This window comes from Dioscorea cayenensis, chromosome 15 (assembly GCF_009730915.1).
Source record: "Dioscorea cayenensis subsp. rotundata cultivar TDr96_F1 chromosome 15, TDr96_F1_v2_PseudoChromosome.rev07_lg8_w22 25.fasta, whole genome shotgun sequence".
Taxonomy (NCBI): Eukaryota; Viridiplantae; Streptophyta; class Magnoliopsida; order Dioscoreales; family Dioscoreaceae; genus Dioscorea; species Dioscorea cayenensis.
This window is the reverse complement of record NC_052485.1, coordinates 4,240,556-4,267,816: the sequence shown is the minus strand read 5'-3', so window position 1 is coordinate 4,267,816 and position 27,261 is coordinate 4,240,556. Positions and strand designations below refer to the sequence as shown.

The window sequence follows — 27,261 nt, the reverse complement described above, 5'->3', positions numbered from 1 at the left end:
CTGTGCAGGATTTTGTGAGTAGGGTGTTAGACATCGTCTATCAGACCAGAGTCCTTAAGCAAGATCTCCCTCAAAAGGCAGTTGTATCTAAGATACTTAGAAGTCTGACTCCCAGATTCTCACAGGTTGTTCACTCAATTATTGAAGCAAAGGATCTGAATACAATATCAGTTGAGTAATTGAGTGGCTCACTGAAAAACCATGAAGCTATACTAAACATTGAAGGAAACCATCATGAAGGAAAGAAAGCATTGTATGTAGGCAGAGGAAGTGCTCACTCTACAGAGCATCTAAACAGAGGGAGAGGTGGAGGCCGAGGCTTCACTCCCAGAGGAAGGGGATGCCGGCACGGGCGCGGCAGAAGCAGTGACTCAGCTCGCATCGAACCCTGTCACTCTGCAGAATCTAGCAAATCCCATAAGGGGGTACAATATTTTGTATGTAAAAAATTCAGGCATGTCAAAGCCCAATGTTGGTATAGAAATAGAGAGGAAAATGTTGTGAAAGAAGATAAGCCAAAGGAAGAAGAAGAAGTGGCCTTTATGGCAATCGGGTGAAGAACCAAAAACAAAGTGGAGGGATCTGTGGCTTTATTGGCGGTGGTTGTTCCAACCACATGTCAAGAAAGAAAGGATTGTTCCAGAGCATGGCCTCCACACCAAGTCACTTTATCAAAGTTGGGAATGGAAAGGCACTCAAAGTTGAACGCATAGGCAAGGTGACACTCTGTTCAAGCAGAGGTAAGATTACAATGTTGAACAATGCCCAATTTGTACCAAACTTAACTCACCATCTATTAAGTGTTGGTCAAATGATGGATGCTGGGTTTGACATTGAGTTTACCAAAGGAGTTTGCAACATCAAGGAGACTAAAACCAAAGCATAAATTACTCAGGTTGGCATGACTTCTAACAGGCTCTTTCCTTTAGAAGCTAATGATGTTGATTTTGCGAACTTAGCACAAGGAGAAGATGAAGTCTCAAATCTCTGGCATAAGAGATATGGGCACATAAATGTGAAGAATTTAAAACAAATATCAAAACAAGGTCCGGTGCTTGGGTTGCTGAACATCACGAGTATACACCCATGTGACGCATGTTCACAAGGGAAGCAGGCCTGAACTGTGTTTCCCAAAGGCCAAGCAAAGCGTGCATCAGCACCGTTAGAGCTGATTCATGGCGACCTTGTTGGCCCAATCAAAGCAACATCCATCGGAAGTAATTCTTATATATTTTCTCCTATTAACTGACGATTACTCAAGGTTCAGCTAGGTGTACTTTATGCACCGGAAATCAGAGACCTTTCAACTCTTCAAACAATTCAAGCTTCTGATGGAGAAGCAGTTCTCGTTCCCAGTAAAGTTTTTGTGCACTGATCGCGGAGGTAAATTTACATCAAATGAATTTGAAGCTTTCTGCAAATTCGCCAGAGTACATCATCAGCTGTCAGCTCCACAGACCCCTCAGCAAAACGGCGTCGTCGAACGCAAGAATAGAACAGTGACGGAGATAGCCCGTACCATGCTAAAATAGAGGAAGATGCCGTCGGAGTACTTGGCAGAGGCTGTGGCGACTGCGGTGTATATTCCCAATCGATCTGCAACATCGGCGATGAAGCTCCGAACTCCGTTTGAAGCTTTGACTGGAGAGAAGCCCTCTGTTGACCATTTCAGGGTATTTGGTTGCTTGGTCTACGTGTACATTGACTTGATGCAGCGGTCCAAGTTCGATGCCAAGTCACGACCCGGTGTGCTGATTGGCTACTACGATCGCTCGAAGGCCTATAGGATCATGGATCCAGATTCAAAACGCGTACACGTCAGCAGGGATATTTGCTTTTTTGAAGAAAAGGGCTGGCATTGGTCAGGTGATGCTGACTCAGATGCCTCAAACTATGGACCAGCACGTGAGGAGGGTGTGACATCTCTTAACAGAGAAATGGAGATATTTCCACTGTTCGATCAAACTAATGAATGGTCTGATTCACATCAAAGGGTCTGTCCTAGTTTAGAAGAAGAAGAATCGATCAGTGGCCGGAGAAGACGGTGGCGCTCCGACGAGGTATAGAAATCTCATTAATCTTTATAACTCTTGCTCTCTCGCTCTTTCAGCAGGAGATCCTTCGTCTTATGAAGAAGCAACGAGGAGTGTGGAGTGGATTGTGGCCATGACGGAAGAGATGAATGCTATAACAAAGAATCAAACTTGGCATCTGACTACTCTTCCAGAAGGAAAGAAAGCAATAGGCTTGAAGTGGATTTTCAAGTCTAAACTTAATCCAGATGGCACTCTACTAAGAAGCAAAGCTCGTATTGTGGCTAAGGGCTACTCGCAGCGTGAAGGGATTGATTTTGAAGAGGTTTTTTCTCCAGTCGCTCGAATGGAGACCGTTCGATTATTCTTATCCATTGGTGCACAAAAGGAATGGAGAATCAATCAGTTAGATGTAAAATCCACATTTCTGAATGGAGATCTCATGGAAGAAGTGTATGTCCTACAACCAGAGGGGTTTGTTGTCAATGAGAAGGAGGAAGAGGTGTATCGTCTCCATAAAGCTCTATATGTCTACGTCAAGCACCCAGAGCTTGGTATAGTCGTATAGACACTCACTCCATCTTCAGGACGGTTCTGGGAAAATAGATCCACAGAGATACAGGAAATTGGTTGGTGCTCTGCTCTACCTCACTCATACCCGACCCGATATTATGTTTGTTGTTTCAAAGGTCTCTCGGTTCATGCATTCACCGAGTGTGAATCACTTAGGAGCAGTAAAACGAATCCTTCGTTATGTTAATGGAACGATCGGTTATGGGATTCATTATAAGAAGGGAGAAAACTTCAAATTGATGGGCTATTTTGACAGTGACTTTGGAGGATCTCAAGACGACCGGAAAAGCACCACAGGGTGGGTATTTTCACTAGGTTCCGATGTTATAGCTTGGTGTTCGAAGAAGCAGTCGATCACTGCTCTGTCAAGCACCGAAGCAGAGTATATATCATTGAAGGTTGTTGCCTGTGAGGTTGTTTGGCTTCGTCGGCTGCTAAAAGATCTAAATGAGAAGCAGGAGGATTCAAATGTTATTCTCGTGACAATTCATCGACGACATCTATTGCCAAGAATCCTACACATCATGGGCGAGCAGAAACATATTGATCACGCAATTTCATTTTATTCGAGGATCTTATAAAGGATGGTTTAATTAATGTGAAGCATTGTGGCATGAAGAGCGGTGGCGAGATGTGTTTACCAAAGCTTTGCCCAGAATGAAGTTTAACTTACTCACAGAGAAATTAGGAGTTGGTGAGTTATCTGATCAAGGGGAGTATGTTGAAGATATTGATCTAGAACACATCAAGAGATGTCTAGCTCGAGAACTCTCCAAAAATTCAGCAATGTTGCTCTACGGCTGGGGACTCAAATCATGATAGGATAGAAAGTTGTTTATCAGGTTGCGAGTTGTTTGTGCTGTGGCGTGGGGATGCTTTAATTTTTCATTTTCACGTGTTTGGTTGTAATGTTTGTTTAATTTGAGATATTTCTCAATGCATGTACTATACAACCATGAAGGTTGAGTCCTGCTAGGCGTTTGTTTAAATGCTCGTGTTTGATTGAATGAAAAGAAGCAAGTTACTCGAGTGTGAGAAAACGTCTGCTTCTTCTTTTCTTTCACTTTGACTCTCGTTGTATGACATTGAAGTGATTATACTTTGTGAGAATTGAATGAAATTCTGGTGTGTTTGTTATCTATCCATACTCCTAGTTACAGAATTCCAAGCAAAGCAGAGTGTGTGTGTTGCTCATTCAGTTATCTCAATCCTAACATGACTAGGGTTTCCAATAATAAATTTAGTGGAGAATTTGTATACTTTATCAAGGAATATATATTCAATATGTACAATTAGAACTTTCAGAAATCAAAAAAGAACATGGGAAACATTCCATGTGGACAGTCAAAAACTTCTACAAATAAAAACACAATATTTTTGAGTAATGAACAATAGCGAATATTTACTTCTCAGTGTAACTCTGTTAGGTATCACATTTATTTGCTCAAGTTCTTTTTTTTCTTGTGGTCTTAAACTTTTTTTCCTTATATCCATCTCGTAAAATTATTCGATCTTTATAAAAATTAATGAAGAGGAAAACACACAGAAACTAAAAAAGTACAATCAATATTAATACAGATGAACCTCACATATTAATAGGCTAAAAAGCAACACTAATCATGCAGTAAGTTCAAATGAAATATGTGTATAATATAATGTAGAGGCCTCCTTTATCCAGCAGGGGGATTATCAGGTGCACATGTCAAGGAGACAACAGCAACATAGGGCAGCACAACTGCAACACAATAAAAAGAAGCAAAAACAAATCAGTAATAACACAACCAAACAAATGTTATTGGCTTCTAGATAGATTATACAAATTTGTTTATATTAAGTTTTTGTTTGTATACTGAGGCCTCATATATATATATATATAAATAGAAATGGAAGAGTTGATATGTTTCCCCTCTTCCAATTCAAAAACTTAAGAGTTGGATCCCATGGCTTATTCAAATTTATAAAAAATGAGAAAAACTTACCATCCTTCCCAGAAACCACCCTCACCACGGCTCTGAGTCTGTGCGGGAGCATTTTTGAGGGTTAGTGGCCTCATCTTTTTGTTGGATAGCCTGCCGGAGGAGGTGCTGCATATGTGAGGATACCCCTCTGTTGGTGCTGTGATAAGCCTGTCCTGGAGGAGGATATGCTATATAAAAAGGAACCAAAAATCAATAAGACTATAGATCATCCACATACAAAAAGAAAGAAAGATAATCAGTAATAGTTAACATACAAGGAGGAGGTGCTTGGTGTTGATTGTAGTAACTCATGTTTCTTTTTGTTTTATATGTAGAACAACAACAAGAAGGAGAGAGGAGAAGTAGATCGGATATGCTTTGTTTTAGAGTTTACGTGTGTGTGTGTATATATAACATTGGAAAAGCCTTGAGGACGAAGTGTCAAAATGGAGCAGCCCCGTAAGTAGGACCAGAGACCCTTTTATTTTATTCTTTTTGGGACGTTAGTGAGGAATAGGTGTGAAAAGGTTGACATATAATACTGACAAACGCGTCAGTGACTTTTTGATATTTGATCAAAAGAATGGCGGTCATACCTGAGGCGGCTTAGTTTGACTAGTTCCACAGGATAAATTTTTCGGTAGGATACTCAACTTTGCTCTATTTTCAAATTGGTCTCAACTGAAAGCAGCGTGAAATGATGTCCCAGTTATCTGTCCGAGGGTAGTCACAGGTACTTTCGAGCAACTAATGTCTTGTGGCGGCATAAAATCTGGTCACTTTAAGTAATGCGCTAGTAGAGCGCTGGATCACATCACCCCAATAAACAACCCACATCATCATTAACTTTCCTGTTAACACTACTCTATGAACAGATAGATAGAAAGAAGTTCATCTTCTCCACATAGGGCTTCATCTCACCCTTTCACTCCCGGGACTAACTACTATTTTGATGAGAAATCAACCTGGTTTAGTTCCTCTAATTTTAGTGGAGTTTATTTGATGCTTTTTCTCATGAATAGTGTATATTTTATTGTTTAATTCTCCCTTTAGAACATATGAGAGAAAACAATCTATGTTATGCAGAACGTTTACTTTGTATTTGTTTGGCAGTTGCTCGAGGATGACATCATTCATGAGACAAAGATTTAATGTCACTGAGGTTCTTATATCTCAATCCTAGAGTCATCCATACATTCGTACAAATGTTGACCCAATCTATACTCTTTTATCAAGCCCGATGAAATACTTACCTGAGAATACAACAAAACTACTAGTGATTCAACAAACATTACACTCGGCTGATTGAGTTTATACATTACCTATGAGCAATTTGAAAGTATTTCACACTAACTTAGCAAAGGAATGGCATATCAGAGCATCTCTACATGTACAACAAAGGTTTGTTGGTCTACATAGATTGCATGACCCTATCCATAGTCGATTGAAGGCGGTCCACTTTTGAGCATTGTGGCACATATTAATCAAATATGGACGATGTATTGTGGTTTTTAAATGTGATGGCTCCAATTAGCGACATTTCCATTCAACACTAACTCGATGATAGAAAGCTTCTTGCTTTACCGACGACCGATTGAAAGCTTGTCAGCTGAGTGTTTCCATCTAATGCTTCATGTTGCTGACGGACGTCGACGATGCAGACGAGCTGATTTGGAAACTTCTTCGCGACTGGCATCTTTAGGTGATACGTCCACGGCCACATGGTCAGGCTTGTTGCCATTCCTTTTAACAAATGAACCCCCACAAACCAACCCCAAAAAAAAACACCAACAAAAAAAAAAACAAACCCAAAAAAACCGGCTCCACACAACCTCAAACAACATCACTTAAAAAAACATCCAAAACAATAAACCGTAAACTTGGATAGAAATCTGGCTTTTATCGAAATTAAATGTCGCTTCTCTCTGCGCGACTTGCGAGTAGAAAAGCAACACGAAACTCCTTCAGAAATGTAAGAATAGCGTGATTTTGTGAGAAACTGTGAATCCATTTCCATCCTTTTCCATTTGTCTAAATGCTCAAAAGCGATACCATTGCGTGATAAGACATACTCGATACTGTGCACGCGATCTCAGCCAGGGGACTTCTGAGACTTTTTAAAGAAACGAGACTTTAGTAGATCTCTACCACCTTGTAACGGAGGATGTAAATTAGTGTTTTCTCATAACCCACACCAAGGCTTGTCAGACATATAGCAGAACATTGTACGCCTGGTATGCAGCGCATGAGCAGTACTGAGAGCAATCATCGCCGAGGTGTAGGCCGATTCAAACCCTCGCCCTCCCCTCGCACTATTTTATCATATCATCGGACTATCCAAGCGTGTGATTTTATTTTATTTTTATTTATTGTAATGAAATTAATAAAACTAAGAAACTACATTAGAAATAGCGCGTAGAAGCCGGACATAATAAAATGGGTGAAAAACATGAAGGGGAATATAGAAGACTAACCAGCAACCAAGACAACCCACCCCTTAGAGCGGAGGAAAAATGACCCTATATAAGACCAGCACAAAATACTATGCAAAAAATATGAAAAACACAAACACACAAAGACATAAAAGCACTAAAATCTATACACAAATCCCAATCTTCTTCAAGCATCAAAATCACTCGAGTCGAAGTTGCAAAATCCTTGCTCTCCCAAAATGAATTTCCTCGCAGTTGAGGCTCCGCTTGATTGTTGGAATAAACTTCTCAAACTTGGCCTTTTTCGCATCTGGAGTTGCGTTTATCCAGGCAATAAGCATGTGATCAATTTTGCAAAATAGAGAAACATGCACTCGCCATTGAAAAATATGACCATGTTTTTCCATCCAAATAGTCCAACACAAATAAGAAGGTTCCCAAGACTAGTCAATTTAAGAGAGTTAGTTCCCCAAGTGGACCAAATCTCCCTTCAAGATAGAAGGTGTGCTTAAGGTGTTTAAATGGACAGGGAAATGCATCTAGATCTGAGTAGCAAAACTGATAGTTTACCAAGAGATGGTCTACAGTTTCTTCTGAGCTCATGGTAAAGCATGCACGTAGTCGCCAAAAATTCTATTGCAGCCACATTTTGAGAGGTTTTCCATGGTCGATTTTTGTTGTCCCATATGATCCAGCTTGAAAAATTTTTAAATTTAAAGGGCATCTAAGACCTCCATTGTTCAAGAAATTATCAAAAGATTTAACTCGAGAAGATTGCATTCTTGTTCTAGCACTAGTACTTTAAGATTGTACCTCAGCAGCTAACATTGCTGTGGCTCGGCCTTATAGTTCAAGAAAATTGTTGTTCATGTGGGCAGCTAGAAGGGACCGAAATCGTGAACTATGAGGAAAGAGTCGCTGCTCATTTGAAAGAGATCTCGCCAAATGTCTATAGACACTTTCCTCAAGCCATCTATCAAGTCAAAAAGAGTGGATTTGCCATCTTTTAACAAAGGTTGGGCTCCTTGGAGGAAACCAAACCAATAGTTTAGTATGCTTTTTAGAAAATGTTTTTATTTGAAGTGGTATGGAGTAGCAATCCCGCTCGTTTGAACTCGGCTATAGTTAAATGTGACCACTCACACAACACTATGTATTTCGTGAATAGAGTTTCCACCACCATTTGCTCAACAGGCATGATTGAAGTCTTATAGATTTAGTACTCTCCAACCCCATTGTTTCTTTGTTTTGCATACTTGTGACCAGTAAAACCAATCGACATTTTTGGGTTAGATCCTTTGATCCATTCCAAAGGAAATTCCTCGCTCGCTTTTATTGATCTCTTTGGTTTCCCAAACTGGTAGTTCGATTACCTGCATCTAGTAAGTGGGTATGGCAGAGAGGACTCGAGTTAATAAGTGTAAACTTCCCCACTAGAAATGTGTGTGGAGCTTCTAAGAGGCTAATCATTTCCTCCCGATCTATTGAGTGAGAGATCATCCAACCTCGGCACCTAGGGTTTCAGTCCCCGAGATAGGAATGCCAAAAATAAAATAACAGAGAGTTGTGCAGTTGAACACTTGAGCATGTAGGTACTTGGGTGGTCTGTAGAGAGCCGCGCTTTAGTGGATATAGTCTCGCTTCTTTTTAAAAATTGATGGCCAAAGTAAAAATACCTTCAAATAAGTAGAGGATTAGTTTAAAGATCCTTAGATATTTGATACCTCCAGTCATAAGCAGTTTTAAGTCATTTGCATATTGCAAGTGGTACATCTTTCCAAATCCTCCTAAGGGACTCCAAATAGACTCTAGAAGCGAGAGCATGGTTAACATTGTACTGAGTGTTTGCTACCAAAAAATATAAGAGGGGAGAAAGTGGGTTGTCCCACCTAAGACCATGTTGGTATCGAACATATCTAGTTAGTTGTTAATAACGATTTTCTCCTTGGAAGAGTTGAGGATCGCTGCAACATATGCAATCCAGTGGTTTCCAAAAACCTTATGTAGCAAGAAACTAAGAAACTCCCAAATCCACCATATCAAAAAGCTTTGGAGAAGTGTTCTTTTAGAATGCTACCACCCATATTACATTTTTTTAATACTAGTACCTTAGCATCAATAATGTTGTCTCCAATACTCTAAAAATTATGAATGCCGAGTGAACTTGATCAATTAGTGCATCTATGATTCCACTCAAGCGGTCAACCAAAATCTTAGAGATGATTTTTAGGGAGAAGTTAATGAGATTGATAGGTCGAACTAATGGTGTTGTGCTTTTCAGCCATTTTGGGGATAAAGGCCAAGTTCACCCGCATTAACCTGCTCTAGCTTGGAACCCTATAGTATAAATCTTCACATAAGTGTACTAGATCTCGTTGAATCACCGTCCAAAGCGCTCTAAAGAACAACATTGGAAACCCATCAGGATTGGTTGCTTTTTCACCGCCTAGATCAAAAGTGGGCTTCTTAATCTCTACCAACGTGAATGTTTAGGGTGTTGAGTTTAACCACCGCTTGTATTCAAATAACCTTGACCAATTGGCTTTAAAACGAAAGTCTCGCTTTATGACAGAATTGGTTTCGAAGTAGTATGTGAAGGCATCCCCCAATCCTAGAATCTCCCTCCACCCACTCTCCATTCCTAAAGACATAAGGAATGAAGTTGAAGTTTTTGTAAACTCATTCACCACTGTATAGAAAAATTTTGTGTAACATCTCTTTCTTTTGGGCCACGTTAATCTCAATCAATGCTTCCAATAAACTTCCCTCCTGCTACAGTGAACGTACAATTGAGGTTCACTCAAATGTCTGCTTCTCTACCAAGTTGATGAAGAGCCAATTGTCTCAACTCTTTGAGAATGTCTAGATAGTTTAGTTCAAGCATTAGTGATTTCTTCTATTGAAAGATTTATCCAAAAATGCTATTTTTACCCAATCACGTAATTTGAGCTTTTATCTAAGCCAATTTATTGGGATAAAGGCACTATAGCTAGAGAAGGACGGAGAGTTCCATCATTCCCTTGTCAAGTTATTAAAGTTGTCTATGGTTTCCTGAGCCGATTTGTATTTGAAAGGTCGGGGCTGGAAAGATGGGAACCCACTTCAAGAAAGATGAACACATGGTCTGACCCAAATCTTAGAAGCAAAGTTTGAAAGGTTCTAGGGAAACATGAAGACCAGTATTGGGATATTGAAAATGGTCTAACTCTGACCCGTGTGGAATCTATTTGATTGTTTGACCAAGTGAACTTTCTACCAAATATCAGAGGTAGCATTGTTAATATCCTCAAAATTTTGATCCCCTCAGCTAATCTAATGTCTTTCGATGACTATTCCAAGCAATAACTACCCTCTCAAAAATCCCCACGCGGAGAAAGATAGAAAAATCTGAAATTTTTTTATTTTCATAAAAAGGCTATTTTTATATTTTACAATGCTCAAACCCCTTGATTTCGTATGATTGTGTTATTTGTATCCACACATTATTAAAAATTAATTAATTACCATTTTTAGCATTTGTTGCCAATGACTGGCTAGGGTTTTCAATAATAAATTTAGTGGAGAATTTGTATACTTTATCGAGGATTATATATTCGATATGTACAATTAAAACTTTTTATAAATAAAAAGCACATAGGAAATATTCCATGTACAAACAAAAACTTCTTACAAATCAAAAAGCACAATATTTTTTTGAGAAATGAACCACTGCAAATATTTAACTCTCAGTGCAACTCCGCTGGATATCATATTAAATTGTTCAAGTTCTAATATGTATTTCAAACTCTCTTGATTTGAGAGTGGAATAGATGACATACCAACACTTCTATTATAAGAGTGGTCTTGAACTTCTTTTTTTATATGAATAAAAATAATTGGATCTTTATTAAAATAAATGAGGAGGAAAACACACAGAAACTAAAAAAGTACAATCAATATTAATACTGATGAACCTCACATATTAATAGGCTAAAGCAACACTAATCATGCAGTAAGTTCAAATGAACTATATATGTGTATTATGTGTATAATATAATGTGAGGCCTCCTTTATCCAGCAGGGGATTATCAGGTGCACATGTCAAGGAGACAACAGCAACATAGGGCAGCACAACTGCAACACAATAAAGAGTAGCAAAAATAAATCAGTAATAACACAACCAAACAAATGTTTTACCAACTCAAAAACACACTACTTGTTTTTGGCTTCTGGATTATACAAATTTGTTTATATTAATTAAGATTTTTGTTTGAAATATAAACTAGATTGGCCTTTCCCAAAAAAAAAATTAAGATACTTTGTAAAAATTAATTCATATATATATATATATACATGGAAGAGTTTATATGTTACCCCCTTCCAATTTAAAAAATTAAGAGTTGGATCCCATGGCTTATTCAAATTTATAAAAAAATGAGAAAAACTTACCATCCTTCCCAGAAACCACCCTCACCACGGCTCTGAGTCTGTGCCGGAGCATTTTTGAGGGTTAGTGGCCTCATCTTTTGTTGGATAGCCTGCGGGAGGAGGTGCTGCATATGTAGGATACCCCTCTGTTGGTGCTGGATAAGCCTGTCCTGGAGGAGGATATGCTATAAAAAAAGGAACCAAAAATCAATAAGACTATAGACCATCCAAAAATATAAAAAGAAAGAAAGATAATCAGTAATAGTTAACATACAAGGAGGAGGTGCTTGTTGTTGATTGTAGTAACTCATGTTTCTTTTGTTTTTATATGTAGAACAACAACAACAAGAAGAAGAAGATTGGATATGCTTTGTTTTAGAATTTATCAGTATGTGTGTGTGATATCTATATATAGAGATTGGAAAAGCCTTGCAGACAAAGTGTGAAAAGGGTGCAGCCCAATAAAGTGGACCAAAGACCCTTTTATTTTATGTTTTTTGGGATGTTGGTGTGGAATTGGTGGAAGAAAAGGTGTACATATATTATGACAAACGCGTAAATGACTTTTTGATATTTTGGAGGTCAGTACATGAGGAGGCTTTAGTTTGACTAGTTCTACATGAATACTATTTATCAGGGCTTGCACTTCAAAAACAATGAATTGTAAACTTGATGGAAATCTGGTAAGAAATGTCACTTCTGCTAAGAAAAATAAACATGGTATATTTTTAAGTGTACTGAAAAACAATTTAAAAATAAAAAGTTTATATTATCTAAATGCTCTACACATATATCGCGAATCATAGGGAGAGTGAGAGGAAGAGAGAAATGCTTGAACCATTGATCTCAATGGACAAGCTCATGTATAAATAGAAGATGAATGTGCAAGTGCACATATAGTGTACATAGTCTATACCGTGGATATACATACACATATATACATGTATCTAACACTCTCCTCAAACTCAAGACGGATCATATGCCCGGAGTTTGACAACATGAAAAAGATGTCGATCGCGAGTCTCACTGGTGAAAAAGTCGCGAACTCCGAACCTCCGTGGAAGGTAATGAACAGAGACACCGTGGTGAGAACGAACATGACATCGAGTGAAATGGGCATCCACTCCAATGTGTTTTGGCCGCCCATGCTTGACCGGGTCACCGCGACCAAGGGCCCCAAGGTACTGCAATGAAGAGGAATAGGGAGGTCTGGCAAAGATCCCAAAGTCCTCGTAGGATCTGAGCGGCCAAAGTACCTCCCGAATAGAGAAGCTAAAGCACGAACCTCACTCAAGATCGGATTCTGCTCATCGTGAGGTCGTTTTAGTCTTCCAAACAATGAGAGAAGATCCAAGAAAGATACAAGAACTGCAAAGAGAAACGATCATCAGGAACTAGCCCAAGTAGCACCTGAATAGCCTCAGAATCAAGAGTGGAAATGTCGCGCAATAGGATCGCACTACACGTAGATGCAAAGACTATCGAAGATAGCGCTAGTATCTGAGAAGGTGTGCATAATGAATGCAAGTAGGAGTCGCAACAAACCGACTCATAATATGGATCTGCATGAGAAATGTCAGATTTGAGTGATACCTAAGTAAACCAAGCCGCCAACAAGATGTCGATATCGAGAGACTGTGTAAAGGAGTCCCATCGAGCCTGGCAAAGTGGAAGTTCCATGGGTGTAGCAAGCAGGCGAGGCATCACCGGGCCGTGAGCGAGCAAGGTCAAGAGTATATCACGAGTAAGACTCAGAGCTACCGAATCGAGAAGTGATCTCAATACCCAAGAAGTAACGGTGCGGACCCAAATCGGTCATCAAGAATGTCTCACGTAGTTTCGCCTACAAAGGTAATGTGAGCTGGATCATCTCCACAGAAGAATCATGTCGTCTACATAGAGGAGAAGAAGAATAGTACGGGCCGCTGAGTGTGAAGAAAACGAACAAAGACCGCCAATCATGGATGCTCGAGTGAAACCGACCGCCTCACTAACAAGATCTGACCGCCAAACCAGCCTCGTGGAGCCTGCTTTACGACCATAAAGAGCACGGCGGTCGACAAACACCCTCGAGGCACTCAAGACCGGGGAGGAGGAGTCATATAAACTCCTCCTTTAAGTCACCATGAAGAAACGTGATCTTCACATCAGTCGATGTAGGGTCCACTCTAGCACCACGCAATAAAGAATCAACGACGCATGACAGATGCGTGGGCCAGGAGGCAAAGGTCTCCCTATAGTCACGACTCATGTTCCCCTCACTGGAAACCACGAGCAACCAAGCGCGCCTTTATAGCGCCCGAGACCCATCGAATCCAGTCTCACCCGTAAATCCAAATGCATGTAATCGGAGTAGCATGAGTAGAGGAAGGGAACTAAATCCCAAGTATGAGTCCGAGATAATGCATCAAGCTCTCACCATGGCAGACGCATCACGCAGTGACCGCGACTCATCCGAGGGTACCGCTCATGGACATCTCAAACACTAGTGCTAGCAGAGTACAACGGGTTAGGAGGATGAAAGTGGATCGATCACGAGAATGGGTGAGAGAGGGTACCGTGACTCGTGATCGACTGAGAAGAAGTGTCGAGAGGACCGCCGGAGGTGAAGATGCCGCAGTGTTCCCGACGATGATAAGTATAACGGTGAGTAGGAGGATAAACCGAAGGAAGTAAGGAGGAATCGGCGATAAGGGAAGGACTGGAATAGGGGATGAATGAGAGAGAAGCTCGGAGAAGGAGGACGTGGTAGAGAAGTAGTGGAAGTCGGGGAGTATCCTCAGGGGATGAGAGAGGAAAAAGGAAGGAAAGAGGAACAGCTGGGAGAAGTAGATGTAGAGAGAGAAGCATAAAAAGGAGTAGTCTCTATCAAATATGACATCTCGAGAGATGCTAAAAGTTGACTGAGCGACTGGGTCATAACAACGATAACCTTTTGTGCTCAAGACTATACCCCGTAAAACACAAAGAATCGACTGGGTGGTGAGTTTTGTCCGCCTCCCGAGGTGAGAGTAAGACAAAGCAACGACAACCAAAAAGCACGAAGGTGATCATAGCGAGGGGAGTTCCATGTAGGGACTCACTCGGACTACGACTCTCAAGATGGGACGATGGCTGCGATTACACTAAGGTAGACGGCAGAGGTGAACAAAGATCACCGCCTGCAGGTGAGGAGGAAGAGATGCACGCAAGGTGAGAGCTCGAGCTGTCTCTAAAATGTGGCGGTGTGCTCATGCTCAATGACCCCCATTCTCGAGGATGAGCCCTGAGATGGATAGTCGAGGCAGCGCCCTCAAGACAAAGTGGGTACGAAAAGCATGGGCGGGCGTATTCTCCGCGAATCGCACTCTAAAGGTCTCTGAGTAGAGGCAGAACCGAGAGAACCATAGTAGTAAAAGAGCGAGTATATAGATAAAAAGCTCGACTACGACGATGCATAAGATAAACCGTAAATCGTAGTGTGATCATCAATAAAAATAATATAATATCGACGCCACCTTTAGATACAAAAGGAGCAGACCTCAAACATCGTGAGTGAATGAGGTCAGCAGGTACCAGTTTGAGACTCGACTAATGGATAGGACGCCAGAATCAGCTTGCCAAGTTTACACCAAAACAAACAACAACATCTGGGAGGAGAGACCGCTCCTAGGACACCTCGACCCGACAAGAGAGAAGACATACGAGATCGACACAAAATGACCAAGACGATGAGCACGTATGATGTGATATAGTAGCAAAGATAACAATGAGAAGTCGCACTGCCTCAAGAGGGGAAGATGAAGGGAATCCCAGCTGTGACAGTACTCCACTATGGCGGCGGCAACCCACTCACTGGCCCACCGGATCCTCAAGACACGATACGAGGTCCGGCCAAAAACGACTCGACATACAGTCAAAGTGAGTTGACTAATGTACATAAGGTTCATGGATAGATGAGGGACATGAGATACGTAGGGAAGGAGAAAGCACTAGTGGAGAGATGCGACCACAGGAAGAGATGCAAAAAGTAGTGCCATCAAGAATGCTCACACGTATGAGGATGATGAGAATGTAGCGATGAGTGGCATCATGTGTCATGTGAAAGCCAGCACCCGTAGCCATGAGCCAAAGAGATGGAACTACCCGAGTGGGTGGAGTAACCCGAGCTAACGCTGCCCGACTCGCAGAGATGCTCACCCGAAGTTGATCGCGGAATCGACGGCATCACCACTAGCCGCCAGACATCGCAGTGAGAGAGAGAGCAAATGGAGGTCGGCGCCGGCAGCGCTCCGAGAAGGAGGTGTGGGAAGGAGTGGAGGAGTCGCGATGAAGCTGGCGCGGGAAGGCCTCGCCGCTTTCTTCCCGGCAACACGCCAGTGAAAACCACATTGCCACACAGTGGTAAGTCACAGCCTTCTTCGACCGAAGACCGAGAAGCAACAAAAGTAGAAGAGGACGGAGAGCTGTGAAGGGAGGACGAGTAGCAGCAAGTTGCGACCCTCAGGAGAGCCCCGAGACGCAGCCCCTCAGACGAACACAGCGAACGCCCATCTAGGAGTGTGGTAGGGAGGCATGAAGCCAGGGGCCCGGGTCGACTCAAACTCGTGGACGAGACGCATAATGAACGCTAGACATACGCCGTGGACGTCGCGAAGTAGCAGGCATGCCCCACAGACAAGTAGTGAGCCGAAAGCAAAGGTGGGTAGGGCACGAGGGTGTGAGGGCACCAACTGCGCCATAACCCTACGATCTACCATAGTAGTGATCGCCGCATCTCCCTCGATGCGAGTGTCAAGAACTCGATATAAGGTATAGATCTGCGGCTCGACCGAAACTCACGAACGACGCCCGGCTCCACATCGCACGAGCAGAGGGAGACTCGCAATATGGGTGCGAATATCAATGGTGTCACCGACAACATCATCCGCTGCCGAGAATCATCGACAATCCACTTCTCAAGCCGTTGCTCATAAGCTTTGAGAATGGCGTAACTGCATGATCGTCGGAGTCACTGAGCGAGAAGTACCGCCAACATGGGAAAGAACACGAATGCCACTCAAGAATGGGCTTGAGAGTAAGCCGCCATGGAATATAATTGGTGCCATCAAGCACCACATCCGAGAGGGAGATATCAGCGTGACGACACGTGAAGAACTCCACCGAAGTCCGGTAGAGTCCATATAATGCTGAAATTAAAATTACATATAATAATATTGATCAATAATTCTCAAACAAGAGAATAAAACCAAAAACCAATCAATTACATAAAGCAAGGCTCGAATGAGGATCCGGGTTTGCGGGCGATCAGACTGCAGGGCAGCGCGCAGATCCGGCGATCGGGCGAGCAGCACGGGCCGAGCGCCGGCAGGGGCGTAGCCGGAGGCGAGCGCTGCAGAGGGCGGGCGCGGGCGCGGGCGCAGCGCGTCGCTGGCGCGCAGCGCAGCGCGCAGCCGGCGGCGCAGCGCAGGCGCTGGTCGCGCGGGCGCAGGGCGAGCGCAGCCGCGGGCGCAGCGCGCACGCCGGGCGCGGGCGCGGGCGCGTCAGGGCGGGCGCCGGGCGCGGTCGCGTCGCCGGGCGGGCGCGGGCTGCTGGCGCTGGCGGGCGCGGCTGGCGGGCGCGGGCGGCGCGGGTTTCGCGGGCGCTGGCGGCGCGCCGCGATGGGCGGGCGCGGCCGCGGCACGGCGGGCGCGGCGGTCGCGGCCGGCGGCGCGGTCGCGGCCGCGGCGCTGGGCGCGGGCGCGTCGGCTGCGCTGGCGCGCGGGCGCGGGCGCGGGTCAGCGCGCCGCGGTCGCGGCGCCTGGCGAGGTAGGGTCGCGCAGGCGCGCGGCAGCAGCGAGCTGAGTAGGGCGTGGATGCAGCGCAAGCTACCGGGCGAGGCGTGAGCGCGGCAGGGAGCGCGCGCGTGCGAGGGCAAAGTGGTCAAAAAGAGCACGCACCGATCGAACGGCGGCGGGTCGCTGGAGAAGGATCGCCGGAGGAGTGGCGGGTTCGGCACCACCGCAACCCCAAGTCTAACTGGCTACCATGTTAGAGAGTGAGGAGAGAGAAACGCTTGAACCATTGATCTCAATGGACAAGCTCATGCATAAATAGAAGATGAAGTGTACAAGTACATATAGTGTACATAGTCTATACTCAGGATATACATACACATATATACATGTATCTAACAGCAACATCACATATAATATAAATTTACTATATTCACTAAAACAAACTTACAAGACTCTTTGTTGAACTAAATAATAAACAATTATAAAATTATTTGACTGAGGTATTTTCCCATGTGGGCACGTAAAAAAGCCACATCAACTTTGAACTACTGGATGGGTTGAGCGCTTTGCTGGAGACATGAACTACTGGATCGGACGCTCTAGATACAGTGGCTAATTAATGCTATTTCAAGCAAAATGGTGATAAACATCACACATATTGTGCTATGTTTACTTACTCCCGCTTCTCTAGTGCAATTTTGCATGATCAGCTAGCTATTCATAACTGGCTTGCTATACTCACATTAATAGCAGTAATATTTCATCTTTTATGCCTTGTGTGCAAGTGGAGTATGAGGTTGTGCCACTGCAACTCAATTGAGTAATAATACCACATATATATGTAGCAGTATTTCACTATGCTTTTGAGTCATCAATTCTTTAAATTACTGTCTGTTTACTGTCGTCTGTTGGTGAGTTATCTTGAACCGCTCTGACCATCTTGATGCTTTCGGTGGATTTTTTTTTTTTTAAATGTGCAATGCATGACCAACAGCCAAAATGTCTATTGGTATTCGTCATCCGAATCTTTTAAGAAATCTTTTGTATATGTGTGATAAGAGTTAGATTCGCATTAGATTCGCAGATGAGGATATATTTCTGAAAGTTTAAACAGTGATTTTGGTCGATGGTTACAGCACCTTTATGTGCGCCGGTCCGTTCCCCTTGCTCCATGGAGACTTGTGCATTCCCCTGCTTTCTTTAGAGGCTTAAAAAAAATTTGGAATGCATGAGCTCTAAATATGTGTTTCAGTACCCCAAAATTTGTAGCTAATTAAACAGACTGTAATGCCTGCCAATATTTTCAATTGCAACCAAATATACCAAGTCAACTAAATGTTTTCTTTATTTTTGATAACTAATCAAAGACTATATAGTCTTTAGTCTGCCGACACCAATTTCTGATCTGAAACAACTCCAACCATGCCAGCTTAAAATGTGCTTTTTATTCATATTGCACAATTTTCACCATGGACAGATCACAACTTTTTTATGATGAGAATTCCATTTTTGGTACATTTTGTTTAGCCCCCTTACATAGCAATTCTTTCAATCTTACCAACCAGAACTCAGCTTATCTGCCTCCCTATTTATGACTTCCTATTGCTAGCTATAACAAGTGCATTTTGAGGAACCAATGTGCACTCTACACGGTCAGTGTTAATATTAGTGTACACAAAATGATGCATGTTATGGTTCACGGTTATTGTACATGGTGTATTCAAGCGTATATAAACTCTTTGAATTTGATTTTGAGAAACAAGACTTCCAACATATGCATGTTTTTTTATATATCACCACGACCTCCAACACTGTTTTTTTTATGCCAATGTATTTTTTTTTTTATATAAGAACAATTAACAAGTATAAATTTTCTCCCTTTATATGTTAAAATAGGAACCCGAGCGAATACTAACAAAATCAATTGTCCACACAAATACAAGACACCAGTTTTAACAGGAAAATGCTCTGTTTGAACTTTGAAGGATAAAAAACTACGGAACTCATAAATCACTATATCAATAATGGAATTACATGACTTTTTTTCTATATACAAACTATAAGCTCACAATGATATACGCATCATTATCATCTAGGATAGATAACAAAAAACAACACCAATTAAGAATGCCTAAGAGAGTACCAAAAAGAAGCCCAACGAGAAATTAACCCTTTATATGAGAAGAGCAACTTGATGTTTTGTTTTGTTTTTTTGTTTTGTTAATAAAGCAACTTGAAATTTGAGCAAAAACTAACATGATTTTGTCATTTGAACTTCTTGCCAAGGCTCAAAAACCCTACACCTGTTCTTCTCTCTCTATCTTTCTCTATATCTCTCTCTTTTCTGAATTTAATGAAGTTATGTGCGCTCATGTGTTTATCAAAGCTTGTTGAAGTACTGCAAAAAAACAATGATTTGTATATGTGGATAGAACTCTGGTTTTTTAAAAATTTCACTTTTTACTCAAGCTGCAAAATCTTTTAGATTTTTATTTTTTTAATAAATAAAAAGAGATCTTAAAAATTTTTTTACTTCCATATTCAATTTTTCTTATGCTTAACACTATTTAACAAAATGAATAAATCAAAAATATCAAATAAACTAACAAAAATAGAGTTTCTAATGTCCACATTAAAAGAGAGAGAGAGAGAGACAAGGATTTGAAATGACTGTTTTTATTCAAAACATTATGAAAATTATCATATTGCCTTTTTGTCGCCGATGACTAGGACTTTTGATAACAAAATGATAAGCTAAAAACTTTTGCTACTCGTTAAAAAAATCTAATATAAAATGTCAAGTCATAAGACAAACAAAACTTAGAAGCATGATTTTCTTAAGGAATAAGTGGAAATATCCATCTCTTAAGCATAACTTTGCTCAATGTCAACATTTCTTTTCAAGTTCTCTTTTTGGTTTTTTATAAAACATAGAAAAAGTTACATATTCTCTCATCCTTTAATTTGAAGAAGAATAAAAGAAATATCAACTCTCCTCCTTCAGAAGCGATTCCAAACTATTTTTTTATAGACATATTGTAAAACTATTAAACTTTTATTTTAAATAAGGAAGAAAAAAACATGTTCCACACGCACACACAAAAAGTACAATCAATATTAATACAGACCAACCTCACACATTAACAGCCTAAAACAACACTAACCATGCATGAGAAAGTTCAAATAAAATATGTAAATTATACAATGTGAGGCCTCCTTTATCCAGCAGGGTATGATCAGGTGCACATATCAAGGAGACAGCAGCAACATAGGGCTGCACAACTGCAGCACAAAAAACCAAAGACAAGCAAATTAAAACAAGTCAGTAATAATACAACCCCAAACAAATGTTTCCCAGCTCAAAATGAACACTAGTCAAGTGCAAAAAAGTTTTGAATATAACTTATGACCGTGTGTTGTTAGACATAGTATATTAGTTCGTATTCTCTATTTCTAATAATATTAATTAAAACAACATTTTAACTTGTTTTTGGCATCTAGTATATAAGAATTTGTTTACATTTAACATTTTTGTTTGAGTTATAATTAAGATAATATTGTCTTTCAAAATAATTACGATACTTGGTAAAAATTTAAATATATATATATATATATATTTGATAATAACCAACAAGCATGCTCTCACTTAATGGTTTGCCAAGGATAATACATATACAGAGATACATTAATTATGATTACATATCGGCCCTTAAAAATTTATTAACTCTGTCAAATGTCATATGAAATAATAAAAACCTGTTATGTATACACCGAACAGATTAGCAGAAATTGTATCAAGCTAAAAATCCTCTTTATAATATAACCTTGAAAAGGTAAAATATAATTAACCCCTCTCACAATGACCCGTTTAAACAGTATATAGGCCAAAAAAAATAGATTAACAGTTTGACCATGTGGTAACCAACTTTGCTATCAAATATACTTATTAATTATATAATAAAAAATTATTTAATATACATAGATAAAATATCATCTATATACACGTATCACATGAGAGGGAAAAATATTAAGGATTGGTATTTTATTTGTTTCTTAACTTAAAAATTTTTTAAGCGTGGGATATTGTGGTTAGAAGGAAAAAAAAAAATATATAGACTTACCATCCTTCCCAAAAACCACCATCGCCACGGCTCTGAGTCTGTGCGGGAGCGTTTTGAGAGTAAGTGGCCTCGTCTTTGGTCGGATAGCCTGCTGGAGGAGGTGCAACGTATGTAGGGTACCCCTCCGTTGGTGCTGGATAAGCCTGTCCAGGAGGAGGATATGCTATATATACAATAAAGAACCAAAAAACAATAAGACTATGGATATATCATCCAAGAAAATCATAAAAAGTGAAAGAAATAAAAAAAGAAAGAAAGAATCAGTAACAACATACAAGGAGGAGGTGCTTGTTGTTGATTGTAGTAACTCATGTTTCTTTCTTAATTTGCTATGTAAAACAACAACAACAACAACAACAACAACAACAACAACAACAAGGAGATGAAGAAGAAGCAGAGTTGGATATGGTTTGTTTTAGAGTTTATGTGTATATATAGATTGGAAAAGCCTTGAGGACGAAGTTTCAAAAAGGAGCAGCCACCTAAAGAGGTCCAAAGACCCTTGGGTGGAAGAAAAGGATTACATATATTATGACAAACGCGTCAATGACTTTTTTTTTGATATTTTGCTCAAAAGAATAAAGGTCGTAACTGAGGAGCCTTAGTTTGGCTAGTTTTACAGGTATACTAATATTCATGATTTTTTTTATCAGGCCTTGGAGGAGTACCCCAAAAAAAACCAATGAATTGTAACCTTTGATAGAAATTTGGTTTTTTTCAGAGATGTTACTTCTACTGTAGCTACTTAATTATAGACGAAAACCACACAAAATCCTTCATTATTTCTCTTGTAAGAAAAAAAAAATCTGAGAGCTTTTCATTTCTATAAAAAAATTCTCCTAAATGCTCAAAGTGTCTTGGGTATCCTCAAAAATCAACCCGCATGCAAAAGCAATATTTTTTTCTAATTGAATGTTTGACCATGCAGGAAGAGAAAGGAAGTTTAGAGAGGCACCTTCCGGAGGATCTGGAGACCAATTTTTTTCTTGGTTGATCATGGGGATTCAACTATAAGCCAACTTCCTCATTCCAATGAGATGAAGTTTTTCTAAGGAAAACACCACGCTACACTGGCGAGAGATTGGGAACTTGTAGAGGGGCTGGGGGAGGGGATTTCAAGAGACTCGACCCTGGCCAAGGACTTCTCATAAAGCTCCTTTAATTTCTTCATTGGTCATATAGGATACCTCATCCAAGGGTGATTCATGATGGGAATTAAGTAACAATCTCAATAGATTGTAAACAAATAAACAATCCCCAAGCTTGCTAGATGAAGGAGAGCAACCTAACAAGACCAAAATTGCAATCACATAGACCCGTGGTTTTTAAATCAAGGGTTAAAAACCACGGGTCAATCTTGACCAATCCAAGCTCCACTATGATCAAATTCAGGGTACAAGAGAGTCTCAAGAATGAGCATAAATAAAAAAATACTAAACTTGACCAAAAACAATAGCTAAAAACAAAGTTTATATTGGAAACAAAAGCGATATTCATGAAACACGTTCGACCCTCATATCTTGAGCTAGGAGAAGCCAAATCACAAACCGTCTGGTGGAAATCAAGCTCTGAGTCCCGAACGTGCCCTACCAAATTTTAGCTCAATCGGACATCGTTTGACCCTCCAAACACCAAACTTGAATTTCTTTGCTCACTGCCGAATCCGAACCCTCGCGAAAATCTGCGTTTTTATCTTTCTGGTGGCTATCACCCCTGATTTTTTTCACTCTCTTAACCCTAATATGATGGAAAACACTTAATAAAAGTGAACCATAATGGGCTTGGACCATTTGGGCTTTTCTCCACATAGGACGGGAGCCCAATACCCAACAATTCACCCATCACATCAAGATCCCCAACAATTCAAGAATGTTACTCGATAACAGGTTAGTGACTTTTTGGGAAGAGAAAGCAGGTGAACCCACTAGAAACCCCGAGGACGCTGCACAAACCTCGGTGGAACAAATGGGGGACGGGAGCCGCTCACGTGGCACTGGAACCACCGTCTGACACAAATCACTATTCACAACTCCCAGGAAATGTGTCGCCGGTAGGGAATCGAACTCTCATCATTCGGTGAGAGCTCTATCGGCGACCCGTGTACCAATAGACCTAAAAATCGTTGGCGTTAGTGACATCTTTTATAGAATTAATATCCTCTATTGCATCCCTAGAAGAAGGTGGCTACAATTGCAGTTCACCCGTGTCTTTTAAGGAAGGGCTAAAACCCACTCTCCAAATTAGAGTTTTCAAACATAGACAAACGACAAATCTTTAATGAAAGGAGGTCTCTGAACCTCCTACACTACAGTCTCTTTCTTGGAAACATTAGAGACAACAAAACAAGGTTAAGTGTAAGAGGGGCTACAGAACTAGGCTTGGAAGAGGAACGAGCAAGTGGAAAGGGCTAGGAAGTAAAAGGGGTAGTTGGAGTGGCCTTGGGTCCACTAGAGACAGTAGAAGGGGATAACACCAAGCTATCAGGGCAAGTAACCATGTTGGCCTTGGCGAAACTAGGGTGGGCTAGTATAGTATATTAGAAAGGGTAATGGGAAGAACAAGAGAAGAATGGGAGTTCTTGCTGGAGTACTTAAAAAACAATGATTTGTAAATGTGGATAGATTTTTGGTTTTTAAAAATTTCACTTTTACCTAAGCAATTTAAGAGGGAAGCAACGAAAATCCTTTAGATTTTTTAAAGAAAAGAAAATAAAGTTTTTGACTTCCATGCAAGTTTTTTTTTACTTATGTTGAACACAGATTTTGTAAAAAGTAAATGAACCATATATATTAAATAAACTAATAAAGCAGAGTTACAGGGACCCACAAAGAAAAAAAAAGAAAAACATAGATTTTAAAAAATGGTTTACTTTTTATCCAAACATTATAAAAATTTTCATATTGCCTTTGGCGTCAATAACTAGGGCTTCTAATAACAAATGATAAGTTAAAACTTCGTTAATTGTTAAGAATTTAAAATTAAAATAGAAATGTTAAGTTTTGGGTAAATTTTTTACTAGGTAACTAAACTTTGACTCATTTTCACTTTGATCACCGAACTTCAATTTACATCAATTTGATCACTCAACTTTAATTTGATTTCACTAGACAATAAATAAAAAATTTTAACCCCAATTAATTACATGGATGTCTAAAAATCCGAGACTGTCCTCCCGATGATATATTATTAAATTTATTGGAGGTGTCTATGTCATCAAAAAAGCGCCAGATCATTCATTTGGGAGCCGAAACCCCTTGATTTACTACTAATTGAATGATGTGGCGCTTTTTCGATGACATAGATACCTCCAATAAATTTAATAATATCAAACAAAACTTAGTGGAGAATTTCAATTCATTATTAATCAAGGATTATATATTCTATGTGTACAATCAAAACTTTATCAAAGAAGCATAATTTTCTAAAGTTTAGAATAAGTGAAAATATCTATCTCTGAATGATTAAAATTGCTAATATGCTTCTTTCTTGGTTTTCAATAACCGCAGACAATCACCAGTAATTTCTCAATGAGTCATCCCAGAGGATAAAGCGTTCCCTCAGCTTCATAAGCGCAAGGGTTTCGAACCAAACCAGCGATTCAGATCAAATTCAAACCTTGGAGTAGGTTACTCTTTCTATCAGCCTGATCGAGTAGACATGTGCCTCCAGACGTTGGCTTTCGTCAACTAGGTTGTTTTCTTTTTTTTTTAGCTTATGCTGACTTGCTTTTTTTTGTTGTTTCAGTACCTCACCTTTGACGAGAATCCTCTGGTTATTTCTCCCTTGTTTACTTGTGTTTGGTCTGTTTTTAGTTCAATAAATCTGTGATTTATCCACTTTTATCAAAAAAATATATATATCCATCTAATAGACTTAACTTTGTTCAATGTCACCATTTATTTTCAAATTCTCTTCATTTTTTTTCTTTTAATGCGAAAAAGTTATATAATCTCTCAACCTTTAATTTAAAAGAGGAATAAATAAAATATCACCTCGCAGAAGCAATTCTAAACTTCTTTTTTATATAACCGTATCGTAAACTTATTGGATCTTTATTTCAACAAGGAAGAAACCACACCCACACATTAAAAAAAAGTACAATCAATATTAATACAGATCAACCTCACACATTAACAGCCTAAAACAACACTAACCATGCATGAGAAAGTTCAAATGAAATATGTAAATAATACAATGTGAGGCCTCCCTTAGCCTTATCCAGCAGGGTATGATCAGGTGCACATATCAAGGAGACAGCAGCAACACAGGGCTGCACAACTGCAGCACAAAAAACAAAGACAAGCAAATTAAAACAAGTCAGTAATAATACAACCCCAAACAAATGTTTTCCCAGCTCAAAATGAACACTAGTCAAGTGCAAAAAAGCTTTGAATATAACTTGTTTAATTAGACGTCTAATATTCTCTATTTCTAATAATATTAAAACAGCATATTGACTTGTTTACATTTAACATTTTTGTTTGAGATATAGATAAGATTGTCCTTTCAAAAAATAATAATAAAAGATATAAATTTTTTTGGACAATAGGCATTTTATTTTTTTACAATAAAAGACAAATGTGTCCTTTTAAGTGTTTGTCAAAGAATAGACACATATAGAAATGTACCAATTATGATAGTTTATCAACTCCTAGAAATTTATTAACTCGGTTAAATGCCACATAAAGCAATAAAAACATGTCATGTATACATCTAAAAATTTATAAAAATTATATCGAGCTAACAAGTCTCTTTTACCATATAATTCTAAAAGAGGTAAATACAATCCCTCCAACAAATGACTCATTTAAACAGTACACAAAAACAAAAACAGTGGATTAACCATTCGATCATGTGACAACCCACTGCACAATGCAGTGGTCATCATATATATATATATATATATAGAGAGAGACCACATCTACTAGGTACGACCCTAAAGTTAAATTCTAAGGATGAATCTTCATCAAATGGATGGCATCAATTTTCATTTAGATTTACTATGCTTAAGAATAGTAGTACAGTAAAAAGTGAGACTGTTAAAACATATCTCTATCAAGGTTGTCAGACCCGGACCGGCCCGGCCGATTCAACCGGAAAAACCGGGAACCGGCCATGTGGCCGGCCCGGGTATACCTCATTGACCCGGGTATTAAAAAACCCGGTGTTAACCCGGTGACCCGGGCGGTTCAACCGGGAACCGGTTGACCTGGCCGGGTCAATCGGGTCACAATGTTTAATTTTTTTTACATTATTTAATAATTTATTATTATTTTCTCATTAAAAATTACAAAATCGTGTATATTTATTAATATTAATTTATAATTTATAATCAATAAATAGAATTACAATATATATATTACAAAAAAATTAACATTTAAAAAAATAAAAATATATTAATGTGTTATGTAAATACTTTCTAAAAAAATTTAATTTATTAAGAAAAATAAAACAATAAATGAGTGTAATTTTTATTATAAAAAAATATAAAATTAAAAGTATTCTAATTAAATAAAAAAATATAAGAAAATCTAAAAACAAAATAAAAAAACTCAATTGAGATATAAGAATTAGTGAATTAAATTTTTTTATTTATTTTTAACAAAATCAACCAATAAACAAATAAATAAATAAATAACATCGAGAGAAGTTCGATAATTATATATTAATATATTAAATTTGTAAATATTTAAAAAAATGTAAAAAAATAAATGACATAATTAGAAAAACTCTATCGTATATAAGGTCGTTTTATCGATTTAAATATTAAATTTGAGTAGGGTTTTTATAATATAATTATGGGTTTAATATTATATTTGTTTATTATTAATTATTATAATATATATTTAATTATTGACCGGGTTCAACTCGGTTCGACCCGGTCGAGCCGATTGACTACGACCGCAGGCTTAGCCGGCTCATTGTCCGGGCAACCTTGATCTCTACTAGACCAACAGTGCAGAAATAAAAAACAATAGATC

The 27,261-nt window shown here is 39.4% G+C and overlaps 1 protein-coding gene and 1 long non-coding RNA gene across 2 annotated transcripts; both read right to left on the bottom strand.

Moving 5' to 3' along the window:
* Nucleotides 1–10,864: 10,864 nt before the first annotated feature.
* On the bottom strand, nucleotides 10,865–11,836 carry LOC120277977. Its single transcript, XR_005541533.1, has 3 exons — nucleotides 11,678–11,836; nucleotides 11,425–11,588; nucleotides 10,865–11,109 (listed from the first exon to the last, which is right to left on the bottom strand). It is a non-coding gene; the product is annotated as an uncharacterized LOC120277977 (long non-coding RNA).
* An 8,434-nt stretch (nucleotides 11,837–20,270) lies between these two features.
* LOC120278088 (cysteine-rich and transmembrane domain-containing protein WIH1-like) lies at nucleotides 20,271–21,670 on the bottom strand. Its single transcript, XM_039284998.1, has 3 exons — nucleotides 21,556–21,670; nucleotides 21,281–21,443; nucleotides 20,271–20,441 (listed from the first exon to the last, which is right to left on the bottom strand). Exons 1-3 carry the CDS (start codon nucleotides 21,590–21,592, stop codon nucleotides 20,396–20,398), a joined length of 246 nt encoding a protein of 81 aa, XP_039140932.1. The 5' UTR covers nucleotides 21,593–21,670; the 3' UTR covers nucleotides 20,271–20,395.
* Nucleotides 21,671–27,261: the final 5,591 nt, after the last annotated feature.

Bases quoted from the DNA above. Each gene is read 5' to 3' on its own strand.
- LOC120278088 (XM_039284998.1), bottom strand. From the start codon at position 21,592: ATGAGTTACTACAATCAACAACAAGCACCTCCTCCTT. The intron at 21,444-21,555 runs GTATGTTGTTAC...TTGTATATATAG, and splicing joins ACAACAAGCACCTCCTCCTT to CATATCCTCCTCCTGGACAG. The intron at 20,442-21,280 runs GTAAGTCTATAT...TTTGTGCTGCAG, and splicing joins GGTGGTTTTTGGGAAGGATG to TTGTGCAGCCCTATGTTGCT.